General features: G+C 43.2%; 1 protein-coding gene across 1 annotated transcript; it reads left to right on the top strand.

Annotated features, from left to right (window-relative positions):
- The first annotated feature begins 73 nt into the window (after nucleotides 1–73).
- On the top strand, nucleotides 74–27,554 carry CCDC169 (coiled-coil domain containing 169). The gene is made up of 8 exons (XM_056858693.1): nucleotides 74–138; nucleotides 5,763–5,845; nucleotides 6,575–6,685; nucleotides 6,795–6,835; nucleotides 15,190–15,288; nucleotides 15,483–15,536; nucleotides 21,626–21,699; nucleotides 27,443–27,554. The coding sequence occupies exons 1-8, from the start codon at nucleotides 74–76 to the stop codon at nucleotides 27,543–27,545; spliced, it is 630 nt and encodes a 209-aa protein (XP_056714671.1). The 3' UTR covers nucleotides 27,546–27,554.
- The last annotated feature ends 443 nt before the right edge of the window (nucleotides 27,555–27,997 follow it).

Here is a 27,997-nt window from a genome sequence, read left to right as displayed (position 1 = left end):
GGCTCCCCGCCTCGGCTTCTCCAAGGCGATTGGGACGCGGCGGCGCGCGGAGGCCAGCTGGCTGCGGGGAGCCATGGGCGAAGGGGCGGCGGGCTCGGAGCAGGTGATGCTGGAGGTGGAGCAAGAGAAGCAAATGAAGTGAGTCTCCGGCCGGGGCCCCCCTCCCTTCCAAGCAGGGTGAAAGCACTGTGATGGAGAATACCCCACAGGTCTCCCGGTACTAACTGGCTTCCAGGTTGCCAGGGAAGGAATTTCTGCCTAGCTACAAGCCTGCTCTGTGCACTGGGTCACTGCGCTAAGAGTCATGGAGTGTCAGAAGCAGAAAAGGGCAAGAGTCCAGGAGCACCTTAAAGACTAACAAAAATATTTTCTGGTAGGGGATGAGCTGTGGCTCACGAAAGCTCATCCCCTACCAGAAAATATTTTTGTTAGTCTTTAAGGTGCTACTGGACTCTTGCTCTTTTCTACTACTGAAGTATCTGAAGAAGTGAGCTGTGGCTCACGAAAGCTCATCCCTTACCAGAAAATATTCTTGTTAGTCTTTAAGGTGCTACTGGACTCTTTCTCTCTCTACTACTGAAGTATCTGAAGAAGTGAGCTGTGGCTCACGAAAGCTCATCCCCTACCAGAAAATATTCTTGTTAGTCTTTAAGGTGCTACTGGACTCTTGCCCTTTTCTACTACTGCAGACAGACTAACACAGCTACCCACTATGGAGTGAACGATAAGCAATGATAGGAGAAACTGGATGAAACTGCAACTGTCCTGAGTCGCCTTTCTGTCTGTAATACAATCGGAGGTGCATCACTTGTTGATGTATGGTCATAACTTGAATTGGGATCAATGTCTCTTCCCCAGTATAATCGGGACTCAGAGATTTCTGCCCATTAGGGCCTCTGAGTCAGCAGCTGCAAATAAACTGTTTTCTTGATAACGATCTTGGGTCTCTCTTCGCCCCCACCCCCCACCGAACCCCTGTTTTACTGCAACAATCCCAAGGATGGTTTTTTTCTCAACAGTGTTGGCCTTGAATGGTTTCACTGCATGTCCCCATAATAATGATGCTGCATTTAGGGGGAGCTTTAGAGCGTTTAAAGGGCTTGGTGTACGAATATGTCAGTGAATCCTCACAACAGGCCTGGGAGTAGGGTTGCCAACCTCCAGGTACTGATATGAGGTATGCGATCCTAAAGGAAATAATACTCAGTACACAGCCACTGAAAATTACAAATATATTCACTACAGTAATTACAACATAAACATCAATGTGTATACAAGTTACCAACTTTTCACATTCAATTAACCTGTCTTTGGTTATAAATTCAATTCACGGTGATCCTGGAATCAGGAAACACTGTTGGTAATAAGTGGAACGTTCCAGAGAGATGGTCTATATGTGTTTTCAACACATTGATGTTTATCCAAATTTATCCTAGGAATTGTACAACTAAGCCCTCGTGGCTGATGAAGCTACCTATGTAGCGAAAGCGCTGGAATGCTTCTGGAGCCGCGTTACCACCACCTACTTCTCCGTTGTCTGAAGAATTTGAAACTGACCAGAACGCAACTATACGCTTCATATGAACTTTTGTCTATTTATTAGCATTAGCCTATTGTTTCTGCTACCTTGCTTTGTAACCTCAGTTGCTTAGCCTTGCTTGTTTATCTTGTTGCACTCGTGTAATATAGTGACAGCACTTTGCAATTTTCGATTTTTTTGCTTGTTTACTTTTGCCTACTACTGTCTTATTTGACCAGTACCTGGGGGTTGGCAACCCTAACTGATCTCCCGCCAATAGAGATCATTTCCCCTGGAGAAAACGGCCGCTTTGGCTGTTGGACTGCATGGCATTGAAGTCCCGCCCTGAACCCCGCCCTCATCTGGCTCTGCCCCAAAAATCTCCCGCTGTTGGTGAAGAGGGACCTGGCAGCCCTCCCTGTGAGGTAGGCCAGTGTTTATATTCCTGTCCTGAGAATGAACTGGGGAATGAGGTTGTGACCCACTCTGGGAGAAGAGGGGTTTGACTAAGGCTGCTCGCTGAACTCCTGCCAGAGGAGAGACTGCTTAGCCGTGACCTTGGAGTAGTTATCATTGTGAACAGTACATTTATATTTTAAAATATATTGGGTAAATAGAGTCTTGGCAGTTGAGAAAAGTGCATAGTTGCCATTCCTGGCCATAGTTAGGTTTGGAAGGCGGAGAGGTGGGGGATGGTTTCTGTTTATCCAGTATTTTGCTGCCATCCCCCCACCTTAACACACTCTTCATTCCTTCAGGGGTGAAGGAGGCTGACAGTGCAACATTAAGGTGAGTTACACCCTTCTGAGTGGGCATAAAGAGTGTAATTTCTCTTTAGGATTGCACTGTGAACCCTCTAGCCAGGGTGATTAAGAGCAGTGGTTTGGAGCAGAGAACGCTAATCTGGAGAACTGGGTTTGATTCCCCATTCCTCCACATGAGCTGCGGAGGCTAATCTGGTGAACTGGGTTGGTTTCCCCACTCCTACACATGAAGCCAGCTGGTTGACCTTGGGCTAGTCACACTCTCTCAGCCCCACCTACCTCACAGGGTGTCTGTTGTGGGGAGGGGAAGGGAAGGTGATTGTAAACCAGTTTGATTCTTCCTTAAGTGGTAGAGAAAGTTGGCATATAAAAAAAACAACTCTTCTAAAGCAACTGAAGAGGAAATATGGGATTGAATACATAGAAGTAGTGCCCTTAGAGAGTGCCGCCGTGTCAGCAAGACTCTGGGTGAAGCACACTCACTAACATCGGTGCTGATTTTGAACGGGGGCCATCTTCATCCCCTTCCCAATTCAGCGAGTGCAAGGCAGATCCAACCCAACGTCTTTATTCTGATAACTGGAACTGAACATTCAAGTTGAAAATTGCATATACATGCTAATTAACATGGGCCATAATTGACTGGGAAGTTCTCCAGCACAAGCTTCAGTGGAATGAGCATGAGCGTGCCGTGGCAGAACTGCTGTTCATTTAAAGTCCGGGCATCGGAGTATTGGAAGGGATGCATTTTAACAGGGTCTTGGCCTGGGCTGCAAGTCCGTGACCGTGGTATTTTTATCGTTTTGGAAATAAAACAGAAAATTTTTATTACATTATTACATGACTCATAAAATTGTATGTCTGGGATGGGGAAGAGGGGAGAGGGTATGACGTGCTCTTGGAGAAGAGCAATGGTGCTTGGGTCCTAAGCGTGGCTCGTACTGGCAAGCTTGTTAGTGGGCTGCCTTCCATGAATCAGAGCCATCTGCCATTCAATCTGCTGCTTTTAATTGTACTCAGAATGGGTTGCCGGAGGTGGCTCTCTTCGCCTTGCTAAAAGTCGGCCTCCAGTAACTGGAGACATAAAGTGAAATGAAGATGGCAGTATTCCTCAATGAAAGAAAAGCTGCAGTTGTGGGTGGATGTAAGAATAATACCTATCTCACAAGGTTGCTGTTAACAGTTACAAAATAATACACGCGACGGTCCTTTGAGAGTGCCGCATAAATGCTAATTGAACAGGAATATTGAGGCACTTGAAGGACTAACGACATTTTATTCCAGCATAGGTTTTTGGAAATTAGAGCTGACTTCTCCAGATGCAATGAATGGATCCTCACTGTGCTGTCATTTTATTGTAAGAGATGTTGCAAAAAAACTAAACAACCCCCCCAGCAGTCTCAAGTAGTGATGAAATGCAGAAAACACAGGATGAAATGTAATAACTGCACCAGGAGAAGGGGGTTCTAGTCCACAAAAACGAGTAAAATTTTGTTAGCTTTTATGATGCCATGAGATTTGCCCTGACCTGGGTAGCCCACACTAGCCTGATCTCGTCAGATCTCAGAAGCTAAGCAAGGTTAACCCAGCAAGTATTTGGATGGGAGACCTCCAAGGAATACCAGGGTTGTGATGAGGAGGCAGGCAATGGCAAACCACCTCTGAACATCTCTTGCTTTGAAACCACCACCACCCCAAAGTCACCATAAATCAGCTGTGACTTGATGGCAAAAAGAAGACTTGATTATTTTTGTTGCAATAGGTCAATATGGCTATCTCTCTGGAATAATAAATACTAAGTATTACTCCCCAGAACACAGTTTGAAAGCCACTAGTTCATAGGCTCCAGTACCGGTAATACAGAAAATGACAGGCTGCATCCTCACTAGGTGATTTAGAACAGGGCTTCTTAAATTTTTTCTACTCACGACCCCTTTTCACCCAAGAAATTTTTATGTGACCCTGGGTATATAGGTGTATAAAATAGGTATACAAATCAATCATGGAGAAATGTATTTAAAAATAATTGTTTGGTATAGGTTCGGAAGCCCTGACCTGGATGGCCCAGGCTAGCCTGATCTCGCAGATCTCAGAAGCTAAGCAGGGTCAGCCCTGGTTAGTATTTGGATGGGAGACCACCAAGGAATACCAGGGTTGCTGTGCAGACGAAGGCACTGGCAAACCACCTCTGTTAGTCTCTTGCCATGAAAACCCCAAAAGGGGTCGCCATAAGTCGGCTGTGACTTGAAGGCACTTTACACACACACACACATAGGTTCGGAAACCTTTTACTGTTGCCAAATTTTTCGCGACCCCCACATTCAGTTACGGGACCCCATATGGGGTCGCGACCCATAGTTTAAGAAGCTTTGATTTAGAAAAGATGCACCCTGACCTGGATAGCCCAGGATAGCCCAGTCTCATCAGTTTGTGGAAGTTAAACAGGGTTAGCCCTGGTTACTACTTGGATGGGAGACTACCAACCAAGTTCAGGGTTGCTGTGCAAAGTCAGGAAATGGCAGACTGCCTCTGTACACCTCTTGCTTTGAAAACCCTACAGGGGCACTAAAAGCGACCTGTGACTTGATGGCTTTCCACACAGGAAAAAAACCCATCTAGCCCAGTAACCTCCATTGATAAGGAGGCATCCAGGATCACACCCAGACTCTTGACTGCAGGGCAAGTGTTAGTCGCATGCCATCAAGAGCCGGGAGCTGGTGCACCACCTCCCGGCCACCATGGCCCAGCCACAGGACCTCCATCTTCCATGGATTTAGCCTCAGTCGGCTCTGCTTCAACCATTTCGTCACGGCCTGCAAGGTTATTGTGAACGTTACTGGCCCATGGCAAGTGGAGATTTGAATCTGACAGTTCGGTCCTGAATATAGTCCCACCCTTTAAGTAACTGCTTAAGAAGGCCTTGTGAGTCTTCCAGATCCTTGTCTGATGCCCCTAAGCACATTGGCTCTTCTGAGGGAGTAGGTGTGGAAATTGCTTTACTGCTTATTCAAGTGGATTTTAAATTGGGTGTTGAGTGCCAAAAAGGAATGGCAAAATAGTAATTTTTTAAAATAAACATTTTGGTGCAGCTCTAGTACATATGGCCACAGCAGGCACAGAAGTTCAATAATCCGTTAGTCCTGGGTCTCTCAAAGTCTTAATGTGGTCTTGCTCAATAGCATGAGCTGAAGCTGCCATCTGTCAGTTTAGTTTTAACACCTGAAAGTCCCAGAAAATATCAGAGGAGGGGGTAATATGTGGTTTTATAAGGACAGCTGCTTCCCGATTTTATAGGCTTTGTGAATTAAGAGTCTTAAGCAGAGCCTCCTTGTGCACTTTGAAGCATCCTACCAAATTTATCTGATGATAAATTTCTAGTGCAAGCACAAAGATCATTTTCATATGTCTATAAGTATTAAGTTTTTATAGGTCACTGGGAGGCTGTAGATTATGTAACTACTTATTCTCTGTTTATACAGAGAAGTGCTTGAACTCTCACTGTTCGAAATGAAAAATACAGCCGCGGAATTGGAGAAAAGCCTTGCCGGCATTGATGACGACGGTAGGAAACTTAAATCTAGACTGCTGGTGAATTGAACCAATTAAAAATCAAGAGAGTATTGCAAATTTAATTACAGTATCAACACAACAATAGACTTCCGGCATTGTTGTTGGAAAATATAATTTTAAGTGCCTGATCTGCTCGATTGCACACACCTGATCAAAGTATACATAATGGGGCTCAAGGCTTCCAGTCCCAGTAAATGTGGGATCCCTGTCCTCTAGTTCCAGGAGCTAGATCCACCCCCTGGACTGAAGTAGAAGCTTTCATTGCACAATGTTCTGAGCTCTCAGGGACTTGAGTGGGCTGATTTCTCTCCACCCACTTTTTTTTTTTTTACCTTTTAACTATTCCATCTTTTGAGCAGAGGTTGACTTACAAAGTCATATTTTCAGCAGATTCGGGGAGTTCTCAAGTGGATAGATACACACCTTTACCTTTGCTGTGGGGTGGCCTGGTTTTGCAGTTGCATCATCCACAACTAGCCAGTTTACTACTGTGCTGAATTATCCTTCTTATGAAGTAATGTTCTGTTGTGAGATATTGAACCTATGAAGTAGTATCCTGTCATGATAAAAATTTAGGTAATGATTTTCTTTCTAGAGGTAGTATGTTTGCGGTTTTCTGTGAGTAAGCATAGTGTCTAGATGTGAAGGTTGCAAAGTTTGAGATAACTCAGTTTAGTGAATCAAAAGGCATGAAACGTAGTAATTTTTGTTTGTTTTTAAGATAATGAATGGAAGACCAGGTATGAAACACAAATAGAACTGAACAGACAGTTAGAAAGGCAAATTGGGCTTCTCCAAGGAAAAATGCAGCACGTTTGCGGCAACCCAACAGGTATGATATAACTTCATTTTTTCCTCTGAAGCTGACAGTTATTACAGACAAGAGATAACTTGTGCGTCTATGCTGATTATCACAATGCTCATGTTTTTCTTATTTGTAGACAGATTGGCTTCCGTTCGCTCTTTTGATCAAATGCACCTGGTAAGTGTGATGTGTTTGATTGGACAAATGCCTACTAATTTTACTATAAAAATATATGCTATGCTTTATTCTGTGGACCAATTTAAGACTGGAAGATTTCTCTGTGTCTGTCTCTCCCCCACCCTTTCCATTTTGTAACATTTAGGTTCTGAAGTACTTTGACCGTGCTTCACAATGATTAGCTTCTACTGCTGAAGTTTTATGCAGTTTGACATGTTTTTGGTAGGCAATTTTCTCAACTGTCGGAGTTTGTTCATGACTACTGGTCAAACAATGATTGCAGGAAAAGCCTGGGTGCTCCACCAACTAGGCTTTATGGAGTATGCACCCACCACCATGTGTACAATTCAGCTTTCATCATACGTCAGCCTTACTTTTCAGAGCTGTAATTGCCTATAATATGTGTCTGTGACTTGACAACGATAAATAATGCTATCATACACATGGCAAATATGGTCCCTGTTTGTTTACTATTGGTTAGATCTAAAAAACTGTGAACAAGACATGTGTCAGAACTTCTGTGTGATTGTCATCTATGTGTTTATTAAAAACATCATGTCAGGATAGGCTGTTCTACCAAAACAGGTGCGGTATGTTCCCAGGAAGGGGTACATCCTTCTAAGGGCGCTTTCACACATACTGAATAATGCACTTTCCATGCACTTTAACGATAGCAAGTGGATTTTGCTGTTTCACACAGTAAAATCCAGCTGCGAAGTGCGTTGAAAGTGGATTGAAAGTGCATTATTTGGCATGTGTGAAAGCACCCTAAGTCTATTGAATGCAAGGGGGTGACTCTGCTTAGACTGGACTGTGACTAGCAAAAAATCTCGTGGCACCTTTAATCTTAACAGATTTATGATGGAATAAACTTTTGTGAGTCGGATTCTCAAAAGCGTATGCCACAATCAATTTGTTAGACTTTAAGGGTACCACAAGACTTCTTGTTATTTTGGCTGCAGCAGACAAACACGATTATGCCGTCTGAACATCCCAGAGCATGGCTTTTCTCCACATTTTTGTTCCACTTGCAAAGGTTAATCATCTCGATTCAGAATAATAAGCTTACAATAGTAGAAAGGATATGTTTAATATCCTGGGGATAGGCCTATTGGAATCGTAATGAAAATGGAGTCGTAATGAAAATGGAGTGGAGTCGTAATGAAAATAGTAATGAGTTAATAGTAATGAAAATGATTGGATGGTGAAAAAGGAAGCAAATTGGGTTTTCAATACACAGCTGCTTCTAAAGGTCACTGGTGTTTTGTTCACTTGAACAGACCTCTTTCTTAATTGTTTGTTAACGTTTTTACAGGCTGTTCTTTTCTGCATGTACTGGTTTTTCTAAGAATCTGATTTTTTTTTTATTTTATTGCATGATGTCTTCTTAGAAGTGGTGATTTGCCAAGCACCGAGGCAGTGGGCTAGAACTGACTGGCATAGCAAATGAGGGGGGGAAATCAATTTGTGCCTGTTACGGCTGGATATTGAAACTTCTCCCTAGCACCAAGGGCAACTCAGTGGCATCCCTGTGGTGAGCGCTGTGTAATTGGTAAATTCTTTAGTGCCTCACAGGCTTTATTTTATATTGGCAATAATTATGAAGCAATCACAAGCCTCGTGCATGCTTCGCTACATTGTGAACGCTCCTTTCTGCAAAATTAGCCGGCCTGCAACCTTTCATCAGGAGAGATTACAGGGAAATGTATAAAGGTTCCCTCCAGAAATTAATTTTCCACGTTATCAAAGGAAAACCATCTTTTTCCCCCTGTCATGACACAGCCTGCATGAAAGCCGCTGTCAGAGTCAGCTGGGATTGATTCCAATTAGACCAGTTTCCCTAAAATGGCAGGCAGGGGAGCCGTGGGCAGAAGGGAGTCACGTCCAAGAAGGGGGTCAGTAATGATAGAGGGCATAGGTGGAGACAGGCAGAATGTCAATTCCTGTACACAGGAGGGCAGAGCCATAGTCTAGGCAGACAGTCAAGATTAAATAAGCGGACTATCAGTGCCAGTGCCAGATTGGGGTGGGGGGTGGGCAGACAGTGCCCGGGGGTCCCTTCTGCGCACCACCAGGCCCCTGTCACACTTCTCTTTCTACCCCCCATCTGACTGTGCATCCTTCTGCTCACAAACCTTGCCCCCATGCCTGTGCTCACAGCCACCTGCACCACGTTCACGCCCTTTCCCCAGAACTACCGTTCGGTGCGTGCAGCTGCTGTGCACCACGAGCATGTGCTTCCCCATCAGCGCTGGGCGTATGGGTGGCGGAGTGCTTGCAGGAAATCGGCCGGGAAGGTGTGGCCGTCATCCCTAGAAGTCCAACCGCTCCTCCGGGGCCCTGAACCAATCGAGTGATTTAGGCTTCATGCAGATGCAAGTGATCGTAAGCCAGTCGGAGCCCATGGAACTCCCTTGGATGGGTGGAGGTCACCCAACTTTCCCCCTCAAACAGGGAATGATGGCTTAGAGTGTCGGTTTAGCCAGGCTTTTGTTTGGCTTTTAATTAAAGTTTGGGGTCGTCTTAGGAGAGAAAGCTTGTTTCAGTGAGACAAAGAAGCATCCGGTTAAGAGCCCTACATTCCTAACTTAGGCATACAGTTCTTGTAGGTTATCCGGGCTGTGTAACCGTGGTCTTGGAATTTTCTTTCCTGACGTTTCGCCAGCAACTGTGGCAGGCATCTTCAGAGTAGTAACACTGAAGGACAGTGTCTCTCAGTGTCAAGGGTGTAGAAAGAGTAATATATAGTCAGAAAGGGGTTGGGTTTGAGCTGAGTATTGTCCTGCAAAAGTATTGTCCTGTAAGTATCAAGATAATGTGCTAATGAGGGTATGGTATGTTAATATGGAACCATTGTATCCTGAAGTGATCTGTTAATGTGTGTAATCCAAAACTAATCTGTATGGCTATTGTTGAATGTTGTCTTTGTCTGGAGGTTTTTCAGGGCAGGAAGCCAAGCCTTATTCATTCTTAAACTCTCCTCTTTTCTGTTAAAGTTGTGCTGATGTTTGTGAATTTCAATGGCTTCTCTGTGCAATCTGACAAAATAGTTGGTAGAATTGTCCAGTCTTTCAGTGTCTTGGAATAAGACCCTGTGTCCTGTTTGTGTCAGTCCATGTTCAGCAGACTTGGCCAACCTGAGAAATCAGCAGTGGCTGAACATGGACTGACACAAACAGGACACAGGGTCTTATTCCAAGACACTGAAAGACTGGACAATTCTACCAACTATTTTGTCAGATTGCACAGAGAAGCCATTGAAATTCACAAACATCAGCACAACTTTAACAGAAAAGAGGAGAGTTTAAGAATGAATAAGGCTTGGCTTCCTGCCCTGAAAAACCTCCAGACAAAGACAACATTCAACAATAGCCATACAGATTAGTTTTGGATTACACACATTAACAGATCACTTCAGGATACAATGGTTCCATATTAACATACCATACCCTCATTAGCACATTATCTTGATACTTACAGGACAATACTTTTGCAGGACAATACTCAGCTCAAACCCAACCCCTTTCTGACTATATATTACTCTTTCTACACCCTTGACACTGAGAGACACTGTCCTTCAGTGTTACTACTCTGAAGATGCCTGCCACAGTTGCTGGCGAAACGTCAGGAAAGAAAATTCCAAGACCACGGTTACACAGCCCGGATAACCTACAAGAACCAATGAACTCTGACCGTGAAAGCCTTCGACAATATTTAGGCATACAGGTTCGGTGGAAAGGAGCTCTCTGGGTTAAAAGAGACAGTAGGCTCTGCCTGAAGCCTGGGACCCCGGCAGCTGCCCCACCTCAGGGTATGGTGATGCCCGCCCTGCAAGCAATACAAAGCTAGGTATTTTCATGTTGAACAAGTCTCTAGGACTGAGAGCCAAGTCAGAGGCAAAGATTATGTAGCCCCATCCCTTCCCTAATTGGGTCTTTCAGGCGCCTGGCTCTGAGCTGCCCAAGGCTCAATCCATCCATTGTTCTATCATCCCTGTAGTTCTGTACTAAACTCTATTGTCTTTCAACTTCTCTTTCTGTTTTAATTCAGCCTCCACTTTTCCTGTCTTATTCTTTTATATAAAGGAGTATCTGAGGAACAATGAAGGGAAAAAAGGCTCTTGAAAACTAATCAGTTAACTTGTGACTCTAGTCTATTAGTTTGCTGGTAAAGGGGGCAAATAGTGTTCTTATTTGCAAGCAGGTTTACTTGCAGGTAAACCTTACAGCTTTCCAGCTGAAACAGGGTTGGTACTTTTACATACTGGTTTACTTGTGAGTTGGCACCCCAGTTTGTCCTAAAGGTGAGGTTTCAAGGTTAACATAGATATCTCAAGGAATGTTGTTAAAATGTTAAAATCTGAGATGGTTGTATTCTTACGATAAAACCTAAATTGCAGCGCAGTTCTGAGCAGGGTTACTTTAAGTTAATTGAAATTAATGGACTTAAAGGCTGTAGCTCTATTTCATACTGCAGTGTTGGAGTTTTAATCAGGGATGCAATGTGTGTAGCCCCTGCATACTGTTGCAGCTATGAAGTATATCTACTCTGTTCCCAGAATCGCTAAAATAGAGGGTGTAGAATACCCAAAGCAATGCAGGATTGTTGTGAATTCCCAAATTGCCCACCAGGGGGCACTTCATATTTAAATATCCTTTGTATTGCTTGCACATAGGTTTCTGGTTTCCAAAACCTATTTGTGGCAAGATACTGGATATATTTCATATCATCCAGCTAATGTGAAGTTCTATGGGGTCTCAGTGCTTAACAGTTCTCCTATTATCATCAGTGACGTATAAAAGTTAAGAGTTGTGGACTCTGATTTGGAGAACTGGGTCCTCAGACCTCCACATGAAGCTTGCTGGGTGACTTTGGGCCAGTCACAGTTCTCTCAGAATCTCAGTCCCACCTACCTCACAAGGTGCCTGTTGTGGGGGAGGCGATTATAGGCGGCTTTGAGACTCTATATGGTAGAAGAGTTGGTTTTTATAAGCCGACTTTCTCTACCCCTTAAGGACGAATCAAACTGCCTTACAATCACCTTTCCTTCCCCTCCCCACAACAGACACCCTGTGAGGTAGGTGGGGCTGAGAGAGCTCTTCATAGAACTGTGACTAGCCCAAGGTCACCCAACTGGCTTCATGTGTAGGAGTGGGGAAACAAATCCAGTTCACCAGATTAGCATCCGCCGCTCATGTGGAGGAGTGGGGAATCAAACCCGGTTCTCCAGATTAGAGTCCACCTCTCCAAACCACTGCTCTTAGCCACTACACCACGCTGGCTCGAGAAAAGCCGGGTATAAAAAACAACTCTTCTTTAATGACTCTTCCATCACTTCCACCCACTGGGCTGCTGCCTTACTGAGCTGTGCCCCTGCTCCACCCGCTCTCCCCCAGGGGTAGGGTGCCCCATGGTGTGACAGTACTTTTAAAATTTGTTCTAACCTAATCAGTGTGGTATAGGATTAGGAGTGTTGAACTAGGATCTGGGAGAGTCAGGTTCATTTATTTTATTTCATTCAATTTATACCCCGCCCTTTCCCAGCCAAGTCGGGCTCAGGGCAGCTTCCAACAATCAATCTAAACAATACAATATATAAATTAAAAACATAGAATTAAAACAATTTTACTAATCAAGTTAAAACATGGCAGTCTAATTTCATAGCTACTATGTAATGCTCAACAACAACAACAAAACTTTTCCTTTGATGGTGAGGTGGGTTCATAAACGATCGTAGGCAGAAGACCAGCAGTGATCTAGAAGTAAAAAGTCCTCAAGGAATTGAGGCAAGAAGAGATCCAGGAAAAGGGCAAGAACCAGCAAAGGAGGGGGAAAGGAAAAAGAGGGAAGAAAAAGAGAAGAAAGGGGAAGGAAAAAAGGGGAGGGGGAAAGGGAGGCCAGCTGATGTACTAAGCCGTTGCTGCCTCAACCGTATGCCTGGCGGAACATCTCTGTCTTACAGGCCCTGTGGAACTGAGCTAAGTCGTCACTAGACAGAGAGTTCCACCAGGCTGGGGCCAGAGCTGAAAAGGCCCTGCCCCTGGTTGAGGTTTAAATCTCCACTCTGTCACAAAGCTTGCTAGGTGACCTTGGCTTTCAGATGTAACCTACCTCACAGATAAAATGGAGGAGGGGGAGAACCATACCCTGCCCGGACTCCTTGGGAGATGGGCGGGATAACAATGTACTTAATAATTACCCGTCACCATTTAATTTCAGTGGTATTCTAGGGCCCTGTATACTACAAAAGGGGAATGTTCATTTTCTTTCATGAGAGTGTCGTCTGTAATTAGGAAACGTTTTTGATTTTAAAAATATTGTCGAAGGCTTTTTTTGTTTTTTATTTAAGAAGGGGAAAAAACAGTGATGTTATATATATTTGTGCTGTGTGTTACTTCCTTGAGAAGATTAAAGTTCACAGCTGGCTGCCTAGCTATGGGTAAAATATTCCTGAAATCTGTGGCCCTGATGTCAGTTTCTGATTTTCATGCCAGCAGGGGGGTTATTGCAGTGTGCCAGCAGCTTTTTAATAACGCTTCATCCTTTGACTGCTTTGGTGTTAGCTCTTGTCTCTGATCTAAAAAAAAGTTGTTTCCAGAAATGCTCAAAAACAGGCAGCTGGGGAACTATTATGAAAGTGGGTTTTTTTTTTTTTGCACAAATAAAAATAGTTCTTCTCATTGTATACCACTTATCTGATGTGCCCACATTATCCATATTTATTATTGTTTATTATGGAGGAAGATAAGCTGTGGGTTGGAAGTCTTAGCTGGTCTCAGGAAGAAAGGTGTGTGTAGATTGTACTGTTTTGACTTCAGGCTGTTGTTGGAAGAATGAGTCCACTGCTGCTTAGTTCAGTTTAATGGTTGGGGTCTGGGACTAGTACCTGAGAGACCCAGCTTCAAATCCCTACTCCATCATAAAGATCACCAGGTGACCTTGAGCCAGTCTCCCCTCCCCTCCCCTCTCCCCCACCTCACAGCCTTGTTGTGAAGACAAAGTGAGGAAGAAACCCATGTACATTATCCCGAGCTCCTTAAAGGAAGGACAGGATAAAAATGGGCCAATCAGTTTAGAAGCAGAGTTGGTTTTTATATGCTGACTTTCTCTGCCACTTAAGGGAGAATCAAACCAGCTTACAATCACCTTCCCTTCCCCTCCCCACAACAGACACCCTGTGAGGTAGGTGGGGCTGAGAGAGTGTCACTAGCCCAAGGTCACCCAGCTGGCTTCGTGTGTAGGAGTGGGGAAACAAATGCAGTTCACCAGATTAGCCTCCGCCACTCATGCGGAGGAGTGGGGAATCAAACCCGATTCTCCAGATCAGAGTCCACCGCTCCAAACCACCACTCTTAACCACTACACCAATCCGTGTAGGCTTGCCTCTCATGCTGTCTACCTCCTCTCATGCTATCTACTCCAGTTCAGGTTGCTCCTGTGGGGGAGTCACACAGGAATTGCTTAGCTTGGACTCAGCTGGGATCAGGCCAGGCCAACGTTGTTGCCACTGGCTGGGCCTGAGCCAGGTGGCCTCTGCAACCTAGCCAATATCTCTTGAATTTGGCTTGCTCCTGGCTACCAGCAGCCCCTTGGGAATTTGGGGAGGGGCTGTGGCTCAGTGATAGAGCATCTGCTTGGCATGTAGAAGGTGCCAGGTTCAATTCCCGGCATCTCCAGTTAAAGGGACTAGGCAAGTTGGTGATGTGAAAGACCTCTTCCTGAGACCCTGGAGAGCCACTGCTACTGACTTCGACGGACCAAGGGTCTGATTCAGTTTAAGGCAGCTTCATGTGTTCATGTGTCCCCTGTAATTTTAAGAGGCCAATCCGCCCCTGTCCCACAGCAGTTCTGAAAATGCCGTGCAAGGAAGGGCTGCTGCCGTGGCATCGTGACATGAAGCCAAATTTGCCTATGCATGTCAGTTATAGTACCAGAAGTTCTCCAAAGAAGGGATTTTAAGCGAAGTAAGCGTTTCTAATTGCACTGGTGATCATCCCGTCCCACATGCACCTGTCTAAATTGGAACCACATAAAACACAGTAACTGGGAGGGCAAAATGAAGCCCTGAACTAAACAGCATCTCATTAAAGATACTGGAAAATTTACAGTGCAGAACTGATAGTAACATACACCCTGCGTCGTCGACTCCTCTGCATCACCTTGGGTAAGTCAGCAGGAGACTTGTCAACAACAGGGAGAACAGTGAACCTTAGCAATTGCTAAGTATTTAAAGTGTTCAGGCGCAAATTCTGGAGTGCAGTAATTATCTTACTTCTACTTCTTTTCCCACATGAGAAGAATGGGAGTGGAACATTTATAAGCTTGATTTTATTTTATTCTCTATACAATGGCAGGATTCTTTAAATCAGTTTCTGAAACAACTGGAAGAAGAGAAGAAAAGTCTGCAGAACCAGCTGAAAGATTATACCCTCAGATCGGAACAAGAAGCGAAGGTGTGACATCACCACCTCTCAGGCACTTCTTAAGTATCTTCTGTGCTAGCTGACATGTTGTAGACTACAGTACTGATGAGAATAATGTAATAATTGCATACAGTATTTTTAAAGCCCATTAATTCTGGGTTCTTGTTCCCTAACCTCTTCTCACCTCTGCTTTTGTAACCACTTATCTCTCATTTGGAATTTAGGCTTACCATAAAATTAATGATGAACGCCGTGCTTACTTAGCAGTGATTTCACAGGTAAGTCCAAACAATCTTTGTAGCCTAATGAGAAAACATTTTATCCTAAGCTGATTGCTACTGTTTTCCCCCACTGGACTTTTCTTCTATGTTAAGCTGATTTAGCTCCAAGCCAAAACTCTGAAAAGCTAAGGCTGACTTAGCTGGACTGCTAGGAAGGGAATGTTAACTGTTCTTCCCATCTTTTTGTCCCTGTAGAAGTAATGGTTGAATCTGTGTTGTCACAGTGCTTCCAGTTTACTGCTAAGATCAATTTCTGTGCTCCCATTCCTCCGACTCACTGAAGCTTAATGTTGGTAGGCTCGTTTTCCACGTATTAAGTTTTAAGAAAAATTAGTTGAAGCATTGCTCTACTTATAGATGCCTCTTTTGGATAACAGCATGTCATGTGTGAGTTAGTTTCATCATTCTTCCACTTTATAAGAATGTCCATGGCTAACCATATGGTTGAGATTCTTATTTACCACAGGTTTCCACATGAGTGGCTACTTAAAAGCCCAAGTTAACAATATTGGAGGGGTGGGTAGTGGCCCTCCCCCTGGCTATAATAAGCCTGATGGCTCTGGAATTTGGAGAGGGGGTTAAGAGTCACCCATGTTTATCTCTTTTCCCCCTAGCCTTACTTCTTCCAGCGTCAAGAGCTAAGGTCCAGCATGCCCTCATTGGCTGGCTGGCAACCCACTATTAACCTCCTTCCCATTACCTGCACCAGCCTTGACCCTGCCCCCGCCCTAGGGTTGCCAGCTCCGGCTTGGGAGATACCTGGAGATTTTGGGGGTGCAGCCTGAGGAGGGTGGGGTTTAGGGAGGGGAGGGACTTCAGTGGGGTATAATGCCATAGATTCCACCTTCCACAGCAGCTATTTTCTCCAGGTGGACTGGTCTCTGGAGGTCAGCTTGAATAGTGGGAGATCCCCAGCCACCACCTGGAGGTTGCCAACCCTACCTCGCCCTCTCATGATGGAACTTCATCCCATGAGAGGCTGGAGTAATCACCTTCACCTTCCCTTGGAAGCTTCCCTCTTAAAGTCCTGCTCTGGCACCTGGGCTGTAGGTGGTCAAGCCTGTCCTGCCACCGGTTCCCATAGTTGCTCTTTCTCACTCACAACCGTGGTGAGCCTCAGGCAAGGGTTTAAAGGGCCGCTTCAGCCTGGCAAGATGGCAGCCCCCAGAAGCGCAGGCCAAGGCCACTGCTGCAGTCCCCCCCCCCCAATTCCCCCTCCCATTGTCAGGGTAAGAGCCAGGTGAGGACCTGCTCTACCTTGCAGAACCCTGGCGATGGTGTCAATGTCTCCCCGCTTTTGGAACTGCCACCAGTTTGGTGTGTGGGGGGTATAGACTGCACCCCTGTAAACTAAGATGTTTATTTTAGTAAACATTTCAGGAGAACCTGCTGTAGTAAATCATTTACATTAGAGGAGGTGGTGAGCACATTTTCTGCGTGAAGAAGGTCTAAATTTATTATCTGACATATCCCATTAAAGGTTCTCAGTTAGCAGACTTTGGAGAGACCTTTGTGTGTCGAAGCCCTCAACTGCCGGTCAGAGGACGTGAAGTTGAGCTAGATTACTCCATTTAAGGCATCTGGTCTGTAGCATTGAGGTCTCTTCAATGGACTTCATTTACACTATATTGATGATATCTACCTAGCTTGGCTCTGGTTTCTATAGAATGAGCACTTAATAGTCATAATGCTATTTTGCAACAGTGGATTCATTGCACAAAAGCTACATGTCTGGGGGTGGAAACCAGGTCACCGACTAATATAAACATGTAAATGAAGCCCATTCTACAATAATTCGTGTGCATTCGTTGCTGCTACTAGAAGAAGAAGAGTTGGTTTTTATATGCTGACTTTCTCTGCCACTTAAGGAAGAATCAAACCAGCTTACAATCACCTTCCCTTCCCCTCTCCACAACAGACATCCTGTGAGGTAGGTGAGGCTGAGAGAGAATGACTTACCCAAGGTCACCCAGCTGGCTTCGTGTGTAGGAGTGGAGAAATAAATCCAGTTCACCAGATTAGCCTCCACCGCTTATGCGGAGGAGTGGGGAATCAAACCCAGTTCTCCAGATCAGACTCCACCTCTCTACACCACTGTTCTTAATCACTACACCACGCTGGCTCTACTAGATAAATTAGAACTCCCACGCACACCCCAACTATTCTTTTCCCCATGCAGTTTGGATCGCTCTGTGCTAGAATACTACCCTTTAATATAAGTTAAATTTCACGGCCCGCAGTTGGATTGACAGGGTCAAAACATTCAATTTGCAGACATTACTAGTAATCTGAAAGGCTTAGGTGATGGGTTGGATCTAGCAGTTGGGGGACACAAAGATTGCGCTCCCCCCCCAGCAGTTCTTTTTAGCCATGGGAAAGTATTCCCAGGATCACAGGACCCACATAAAACACATGGATCAGGAGCCTGCAGTGGGAAATAGGGGAAATTGTCCTCTCCTCTTTCTACCATCAGTGGACCTGAGTTAATGGAACAATTAGAAAGGTCTATTTTATTCCCTTCCTGACCTGTGTGCTATTAGTCTAAGTGTGTCACACTACCATAGAATAAACTTTTCCAGAGTTAGAAATTAGTGAGGGGGATGACTATGGGAGAGATATATGACAGTCAGCACCTTCCACTTATGGATCACTGTATCCATCACTGTGTATCCATCACTGTATGTGGCTACTTCTGGCTTTCTGGGTAACTTGAAAGTATTGTAACCACTTGGTGGTATACCTTGTTTTGATGGAGAAATGTGCAGATTCCCTCCAACCCTTTGACTATTTAGTAGATGACAAGAAAGACCTCTGTCTGAGACTCTGGAGAGCCGCTGCCAGTAAGAGTAGACAATATTGACCTTGATGCAGTATTGGTCTGATTCAGTATAAGACGGCTTCGTGAATTCTTGTGTATGACACGTGCAATCGTCTTTCTGCTAGGGTTGGAGCACTGTAATAATTTGTGAGGGGTTTTCCTGTCTTGTTTGAGAGAAGAATGTACAAATGCCTCAGTTTTGATTTTTTGGCGTTGCTCTGATTACATGTGTATACCAAATTTCAGGATCCTATCTGATCAGGAAATACCCCTCCCTAACAATATTGCCATGCATGGGTTTATTCCGTGAGAAAGTAAATAATATATAATTTAGAATGAATATATAGTCTAGAATGACTATATATTCCTCTTTTCTTCTCTTTTTATTGTTCTAAGGAAGCTATTCCTTAAATAGTGTGAAAAGTAATGGCTTGGAAAGATACTTCAGTATACCATAAATAAACAACTGTCATTCATCTTATTGTCTACCAGAGGGGAGAGAAAAGAAAGGTTGCAATTAGTCGCTTTTCTATGTATTTAACCAGCAAGCATATGGTTTACTCTGTATAATTATCTCTGTCTTATAGAATGAGGTAAAATTGCTGAAAAATGGTACCCTTTGCTAGGCTAGCTTGGTACTGATATATTTTGTGTTTTGTCATTGTTAGGAGGTATGCTTAAATCCTAAGGGGGGTGGGGGTGGCACGTGGGGAGAGGCTGCACATACACACTCCACTTTTAATATATATTCTCTGCCTATTCAGCAGTACACTTCAGCATGTCCAGAATCACTGGTTCAATACAGCTGGATGCACTTAAGTTCACTGAAGAAATCAGTGAAATTTTAATATTAGAAATGTTCATGTTTCAATTGCAGAGTGCAGTCTGCAAGGTTATTCCCTGTGCCAGAAGTTTTTCATGCGCTATGTACCCATCATTTTGGCCAGCAATCCCAGACTTATTGCAGCTACTTACCCCCAGCAAGCTTCAGCTTTGTTCTGTCTCTGTTCCTGCCTTTTATTTTCACTGTTCATGTGTTCTATGGGGATCTTTGAAGCTATACTAGGCTTCTTGTTCATGTTAACCCCAGTGTTTGGGGCATGACTGGATCTAGAGAGCTGTAGGGTGCTGACTAATCCTTGCTGCACCGCGATGCCTCCCAATTCTACTCTGATGCAGGAGATTCACCAGTCTGACTAGGATTGCCAGATCTGGGTTGGGATATACCTGGAGATTTTGGGGGCGGAGCCTGAGGAGGGTGGATTTTGGAGAGGGGAGGGACTTCAATGCCACAGAGTCCAATTGCCAAAGCATCCATTTTTTCCAGGTGAACTCTCTATCTGCTGGAGATCATTTGTAATAGCAGGACATCTCCAGCTAGTACCTGGAGGTTGACAACCCTAAGTCAGATGCTGGCACAGCTTCCCCTCCCCCCAAATATCTCCAGGATATGCCAGAGTAGGGCTGGATCAGCATCCTAAGCCACCTTGTGCAGGTGTTCGGACAGGTGGCATCTAAATTTATTAAACAAATAAGCCATTCCAAGGCTTAGGGTGGTGCTGTTCATTTCAGTTTCCCATAATTCATGCATCCTTTAAAATCCTGAATGCCAAAATGTTGCCTGGCTGTGAACCTATTTGTTGCAAGTCTGCTAGATGTTTGAAAACGAAACAAACCCTTTTATAAACACACAACCGTTTAGGGGGGTGGAAAGAAGTTGTAACTTTCATGGAAGGCAGTTCACTTCAGAACCTACAAATCCCCCCCCCCCTAAACATCATGGTTTGAATTTTTTTAAAAAGATCTGACATTATTTTAGATTTATTCTGGGTTTCAGTCGCACTCTCATTTCATGAGGTAGTTTTCTGAAAATGCAGCATTTCACAAGGCATATGTTTAGGTCCTTGATTCAATCAGCATAGATGAGCTTGGTACTACTGGGTACTGTGGTGCCTTCTGGCACCCTATCAGTTCCCTGTTTCACATCTGTGATTTAAAGAAGAAGAAAAACCAACAAACAAAAATCTTTGTAATGCAGTGGCAGGTTATTACAGTGGCAACACTGCATTTAAAACGTTCCAGATTTTAAAAGGAGCCAGTTATCAGTGGTTGGGGGGTGGGATGATGGGAGGAGAGGAGAGGAAGGAAAGAAGAAAATAGCCACTCTGCATGCCTGTGTGCATACACACACACACAGAGATTGAAGCATGTCCAAATTGTGTACTCTGGGCCTTTTGTGCTAAGTGGGTTGCCCACCTCAGGTTTAGGGTAAAGATTTTTTCTTTTTAATTCCTAGTAATTGTTGTTTATTATTTCTGTTTTTCCCAGTGTTAGTTACAGCAGGTAAAGCTTTTAAATATTGAAACGGGTAAACTTTTTTTTCCACTTGCAAAGGAAGCTAGTATGAAAACCATCAGAGACCAAATTTCATTTGCAGGCATTCACCTTTTAAATTCCAATCTGACCTATCCAGTAGGTAGAAACGGGAAGAAAGAAGGCATTGCCTATTGGTGTTTGGGGACTAACTGAAAGGTGTTATTCCAGCCATGTGGAGGCATGCTTCCTAGCAGGAAGAACGCATTCCATCAATATTTTGCCATATCTATCGATACAGACAATTCTGCTAGCTTCCTTCTGTAGTGGTTTCAATAAATTAGATATAATTAAACTCTGGGATTTTTATTTTGATAACTGCTGAGAATAGAAAATTAGTGGTGACTTGCTTGCCCTGTTAACAATAGAGAAATGCAGCAGCTGCATGCAGAGTATTTGATTTGGTGCAGAGGCAACATTTCTTGCTCTTGTAACTGGGACTTTAATCTTTAATTCAAATCTAATTGTGGGGAGAGTTCAGCTCTGGCTGGGTCAGAAAAGGAATATGAAGTATATCCTTTTCCATCAGCAGAGGGGAAGAAGATGCCTACCTGAGTAGTGGAAGCATGCAAGCCTGAGAGACACTTCTGCCCTTTCAGCCATGGATGAAAGCAGCAAACATTATAGCCATTGTGTAAATTAATATGCTTAATGCTGAAGTTCCAAGCATGCAGTTTAGTTCATCAGTTAGTAAAATCACAGCATGTAGGTGATCACTTTTCCTAAGTTTTCCGCATAGTTTGTGTCAGAAAACATTTTTATACCAACCAGTGAAGATGGGGAAGATGTCATAGAAATGCACAGCTTCATGTACAAAGGATCTCTGTCAGATGAAGCTGTATTACATTCCAGTTTGTGTGTGGAGTTAAGAATTGGCATGTATTTACTTCTGCAGATATCAGGATCATTGAAATCAACTGAGAAGCAGAAAAAGGATGTAGACATCAAGAGGGAAAACCAGATTCTGAGGTATTTGTTTGGTTTATTTACAAAATGTATACCCCACTTTTCTCCCCTCATCAGGGCAACCATGGCAGCTAACAGATTTAAAACATAACATATAAAAACATGTCTCAACAACCATTAAAACGAAACAAAAACACGTCTTGGACTCAGCCTTTCACATACAGCATGGAAGCTGTTTCCCCAGCATATTATACATAGTTCTGTCACATTCCTAACAAATTATTATGTATTCTGCTGACTTATTCTGCATCGACTGTGAAACAGTTTATTATTCCATTGTATAATTTGTAGTGATGATATTTTCCTATTTAAACCTCAATCCAAAAATGGTCATTTCCCTCTCTTCTCCCAACCTCCTAAACCTTCCTCCACATATGAGCAATTTCTTTAAATATTTTAAAGGTAGCACAACTGTATCTTATTATATAACATAGATAATTTTAAGATGGCATTTTCCCGTATCCTGATTGCTTCAAGTATATTTGTAAAAGTCATACCTGGACTTTTAATTATACAGGTGCTGCAGAAAGCTTTCCAGATGATTAAATGTTCATAATGAAGAGAAAGCCAACCCATTTGAGGGGGCTGAGAATACAAATCAGATCTACAGTATAGGGTTGTTGGTATGCCAAGTTTAAATTTAGAGCAAATAATTACTGGTACTGCATTAAAAAATTGGCCATAGAATTACAATAAAGTATCCCATTATAAAAACTAAATATATCTATCTTGTTTTTGTAACCTTCATAGTTTAGCTTTTCACAGATGAAATACTTGTTAGTCAAAAGCCTGACATCTAAATGAATAAATCAATTTATTATATTAAATAAAAAATATCAGTAACTCAATAGAGATGACGTTTTGAGACTATTTAATGAAAATCAATGTACCATGAATAATAAAGAACTCAGATTAACAATAAATTGTTGGGAAGATAATCTTAAGAGGTACACTTAATTTCCAAACATGCCTACAGTACTGTGCATCTTTGTGCAGGGGCAGCTAAAAACCATGGCCAGGATCCAAAGATCTATTTTAAGCACAGGCTGTGAGATTTCTGACTCTTCTTTAAACAGCACACCACTGTTCCATATTACACACTGTATTAGAAAGACCTCTGAAGTTCTAAGCAGGATGCCATGTGGCATTAAGGCCTGTGGTTTGAAAACACAAGAGAGACGCTCCCTTGGCCCAACGGGTTGATAACAGCTATCATATTTGATTAGATTTCCAACTCTATTGCTTTTTATAAACTAGAGGTGCATGTAGAGATGCATATAGGAGACATAGTTTTTGTTTTGCTTTTAAAACTTGCCACATTCTTGCATCCCAGGTATGCATGTCAACCAGTTCACAAGAACAGTTTGGATGTGGATCTCTGCCACAGATCAAATACCCTGAAAACAACCCTATGCTGTTAGAAGTGGTAACATGCCAGAATTTCTGTGATAGCATTCTTCAGGCAAACATCCATAATCTGGATCCAAGGTCTCCTGCTATATGACCAACAAATACACCTCATTTAGAGGAAAGGAGCCCTTGAATCCAATCCTATATCTGCAGTTGTGAGAATGGGGCTTTGTAGCAAGTGTTGGGAAAGTATCTATAACCAACATAGGATGGGATCCTACCTTCCTGCTGAGTTGGATCCTATGACTTTCTTCTTTCAAGAAAGACTTAATTTAATAGAGGATGGAGCCTGGTGGAGAAAGGCTTTTCTGATGGGGGGGGGGAAATTATCTTCTTCGAAGGAAGTCTTTCTCTGTTGGAGTTGGGGAAATGAAGTCATAGAATCTTTGGTTGCTTCCACATGGAGCGCTTGTTCCACATTCCTTCCCAAATGGTGGTAGATTTTTATAATCATATTTCTGCTGATCTTTCCAGTTTTCCTCAGCTCCACTGCAGTTGTTCTCAATGTACTTTGGTAGATGCCGAAAACAGAGGGGAAAGTGTGGTTATGAAAGTGCAGATTTCTGCATATCCCCCTTCCATCCATATTCATGCCACTTTCTCTTACCCTCACCATTCCTCCTCCTATCAGTAGTAGGTGTGTTACTATAGAGTTAAAACACTGGTTTTAACCAACACGTGTAGCAAAGTCACTGATACTTATTGCAGGCCAGTCCATGAAGCTCCCTAACTATAGGGAAAATATTTCCTGAATGATTCACTTTGAAAGGAGAACTACTCCTGTCTGTCTCCAACATTGTCTTAGTTCTGTATTTGTAATCACAAATATAGGCTAAGATCACCACATTTGTAGCAACGGGAAAATCTACCCTCATTCCAAGGCTGTTAGGGGAAATTAAGGGACGTCTAATATGTGTCGGTAACTTCAATGTGTTCAGATCCTGAAAAGTGGCAGCAGGAATTATACCCTCTAGCATTTGGTTGATTATTTTGAGCATAATGAGCCAAATAGTTGGGATTTTGACCCACATGGTTTGTGTTTAAATCAATCAACTTTTTGGTGATAGTCAAACAAAATTAGAAGCCAGTTTAAACAGAAATCCTCCACTCTTTTTGTAACATTGACCAGTCCTGTTGGCACAGCAGAAAACCTGGTTAATGTAGGGAGAAATGCTTCGTGTCTGTTCCTGTTCAGGCTTGCTGAGGTGTGCTGAACCACATTCGTAACTTTGGATCTGAGCTCCAAAGCTCCTTACTAAAAAGAGCTAGTGTTTCGTTCGTTGTATTAACTTTCAACTTTAAAAAACCCCTCTCAAACCACCTTTCACAATGGAAGAATGTTAACATTCATTAACATTACTGTCCTTGCACCATGAGCTTTCCCACACAGGTTATGTAGCCTGGGGTCAATGAATGCACAAGGGGTGATGGCCACTGTGGGTACTGGGGCAGAGAAAAAGCAGGGAAACTCACTATTAGGAAGCCCCGTTGCTGCTGCGCTTCATTGGCAGCTGCGGAAACAATGGGACTTCCACAGGAAAACGTCACTATGTGGAAAAAAGCCCAGTGTCTGGAGGAATTCCTGGCGATTTAAGCAGGATTTCTGGCCCTCCCGCATCTTCCAGATGATGGTGCAATAATGGAGATTCTCAGAAGTAAGCTTAGCATGATTTCTGAACAGCTGGTTTAAGGAATTTAAAATTATTAGACCCATCTGTTCAGACTAAATAAACTGAAATATTTTCAGCTCTTGGGCTTCAGAAGCTTTCCTTCCTTCATCATTTCCACTGAGGCATTCTGTTTTGTTTAGGATATATGGAATAACAAATGTACACATGCTCCTGCTTTGTAGATTTTAGGTAGTTATTTTCAGGAGTTCCCAAATTTTGGCTGGGCTTACTGATCACGTGGTTCCCTCCATGGACTCTGTTGGCCTATGCAGAATAATTAGGGGATGATTCCTTTATTCCATTGACATTATCCTCACAACAGCCACAGGCTGAGGGACAGTGGTTTTGCTACATGTTCCAAATAATTTCAGAAGTGATTAGTGTCTTGCTCGCAGCACATGGGTACTGCACCCAAATTCCCCATAATGCATGTAAGATTCTAGTTCTCTCACTTCATGTTAAATATGGAGGATGGCAGTTGCCAGAATGGTGTAGTGGTTAAGAGCGGTGGTTTGGAGCAGTGGAGTATGATCTGGAGAACCAGGTTTGATTCCCTACTCCTCCACATGAGTGGCGGAGGCTAATCTGGGGAACTGGATTTGTTTCCCCACTCCTACACATAAAACCACCTGGGTGACCTTGAGATAGTCACACTCTCTCAGCCCCACCTACCTCACAGGGCGTCTGTTGTGGGGAAGGGAAGGTGATTGTAAGCCGCTTTGATTCTTTCTTAAGTGGTAGAGAAAGTCGGCATATAAAAACCAAATCTTCTTCTTAAATGCAAGGGGAGCTGCCTTAGGAATGTTACATGGAGGGAGGGATACAAATATCTTAAACATCTCCCCTCTTTCCTCTTTTGCTGTTATTTTTATTAATTTTGTTTAGTCATATAGACGATAAAGTTCTCTGTGTGCCTAAGAAGACAAACCACAGGAAAAGGCAAACCACAGGCTCCACTTAGATGTCGCAGACAATTTGTTTATGGGGTGGAAAAAACTTGACCTCTTTGGGCTTGCACATTCCACCCCCTCCCCTTGTGTGCTGCACCTAGACAGAAGACTTTTCATTCTCTTTCAGCCTTTGTTGTTAATTCCGATATCACAACAGTTTAGAGTTAGATCACAGACTTCTTAAACAAGGAAACCTCGATCTTCACATGCAAATGGAGAAAGAGGGCAGTGTGAGAGATCAGTGATTTCAAGTTTTTTCCAGGCCAGTATTCCTGTTCTCCCAAGCAAGTGTTCTCTCCTGACCTGTCCAAGCATTTAAAAATCCATGAATTGGTACCAGCGTGGTGTAGTGGTTAAGAGCGGTGGTTTGGAGCGGTAGAGTCTGATCTGGAGAACTGGGTTTGATTCCCCACTCCTCCACATGAGCGGCAGAGGCTAATCTGGGGAACTGGATTAGCTTTCCCACTCCTACACACAAAGCCAGCTGGGTGACCTTGGGCTAGTCACACTCTCTCCGCCCCACCTACCTCACAGGGTGTCTTTTGTGGGGAGGGGAAGGGAAGGTGATTGTAAGCCAGTTTGACTCCTTCCTTAAGTTGTAGAGAAAGTCAGCATATAAAAACCAACTCTTCTTCTTCTAAGGTTGATGTGCCTAGAATATCTTTTTCTGGCTCTTCAGATGACCGACATCTTTTTTATAGTATTCCAATATATGTAGCAATTATAACAATAATAACGACAACAACAGTTTGGCATGCATAACTGAAGTGTAAACATAGCTGAGTGAATGAAAATTACAATTTGCATTCAAACTATTATAAAAGGGAAATCAGAAATGTAAACAGTATTTGAAAAAGGCAAATAGCAGAGAACTTCAAAAATGACAAAGGGTAATTTAAACCTTAAAGGATAACTGAAAACCTTAAACCAAAAGAGCCACCTGGCAACTGTATGCCCTGTGTGCCACCCCACCAAACACACACATACAATAATATAACTATTAAATATATAACTGTAACCTTGGCTGTATCCACATGATTTTTCAGGCCCCTTCCATCTCTAACATGGGGCCTGCAGTTCACCCTTCCTCCAGTCCCTCTGGTGGGGGATGACTCAAGGTGGGAACCACCTGCCAACCACAAGCCAACTGAGCAAAGACTTTGCACACTTCCTTGGAACATGGGGCAGGTGCCATATTGGGGAACGGTGCTCAGAAGAGCCACAGATGACGCGTCAAAGAGCCACTTCCCTAAACTCTGTCATTCCATTGTTGTAAAATGGCTTGGAAATTATGCTTGTTAAATTAAAATGATCTGTCAGCCTTCAGGAAAGTCCTTTTTATTAATTAATCTTAATTTTTAACACTTACATACCACGTGTTTCACAGAGTCTGGACCACCAATGATTGTGTGTGTGTGTAAAGTGCTGTCAAGTCACAGCTGACTTATGGCGACCCCAGCAAAGGGGCTTTCAAGGCAAGTGAGAAGCAGAGGTGGGTTATTATTGCCTTCCTCTGCAGTCTTCCTTGGAGGTCTCTTTTCCAAGTACCGACCCTGCTTAGCTTCTGAGAATTGACAAGACTGGGCTATACCATGTCACCTTCCTTCCAGCAATGGCTATAATAAAGTAATACAATATAAAGCATATGAGCAGTTTAACTTTTTGCCCCAACTCAGACACGTGCAGTTCTGAACTTCCTTCTCACTTATGTTTCAGAGGAAGGTGTAATATTCCAAAGAATCAAAGAATCTTGGACCCAAAGAAAGGACCAATTAAGAAGACTGCAGGAGTGAAGCAGCTTCCCAAACTGAAACTCTGACTACTGTTTTCCAAACTTTTCTATTTGCTTGTTCTCCACTTCCTATAAAGAATCAAGTGAAATGTAGTATTTTAAGGCAGAACTTATATTAAAGTTCCAGTCCTAACCACAGAAACAAGTGCGTCTGATTGTCACTCTTTCAGTTTGCATGCAAGGGTACATTTGTACCAGGTGTTTGATGCATAATGTGTCCCTGAATATACTGCAGATAGCTGTTGCAGTTTGCATGGCACCAGTTTGGTTTATGTTTTTAGTTTCTCTGTTACATTTTGATCTTGTTTTTATTTACCTCTCTGTTTCTTGATGTTGAACATTCAAGAAGGGTTGAACATTCTCAGATGGTATATCACTCCCAAAGACATTGCTAAAGCCAAAAAAGACTTTAATGGGAAAAGTTGGAAATGCAACATTTTATCATATGTAGTGGATCTGTAGGAAAGCAAGAAAGTTTA

This window comes from Euleptes europaea, chromosome 12 (assembly GCF_029931775.1).
Source record: "Euleptes europaea isolate rEulEur1 chromosome 12, rEulEur1.hap1, whole genome shotgun sequence".
Taxonomy (NCBI): Eukaryota; Metazoa; Chordata; class Lepidosauria; order Squamata; family Sphaerodactylidae; genus Euleptes; species Euleptes europaea.
This window is presented reverse-complemented; position numbering and strand designations above follow the sequence as displayed.

Coding starts and splice junctions, on each gene's coding strand:
- CCDC169 (XM_056858693.1), top strand. CDS start 74: ATGGGCGAAGGGGCGGCGGGCTCGGAGCAGGTGATGCTGGAGGTGGAG. Junction 5,846..6,574: donor TGCCGGCATTGATGACGACG/GTAGGAAACTTA, acceptor TTTGTTTTTAAG/ATAATGAATGGAAGACCAGG. Junction 21,700..27,442: donor AGGGAAAACCAGATTCTGAG/GTATTTGTTTGG, acceptor CTTATGTTTCAG/AGGAAGGTGTAATATTCCAA.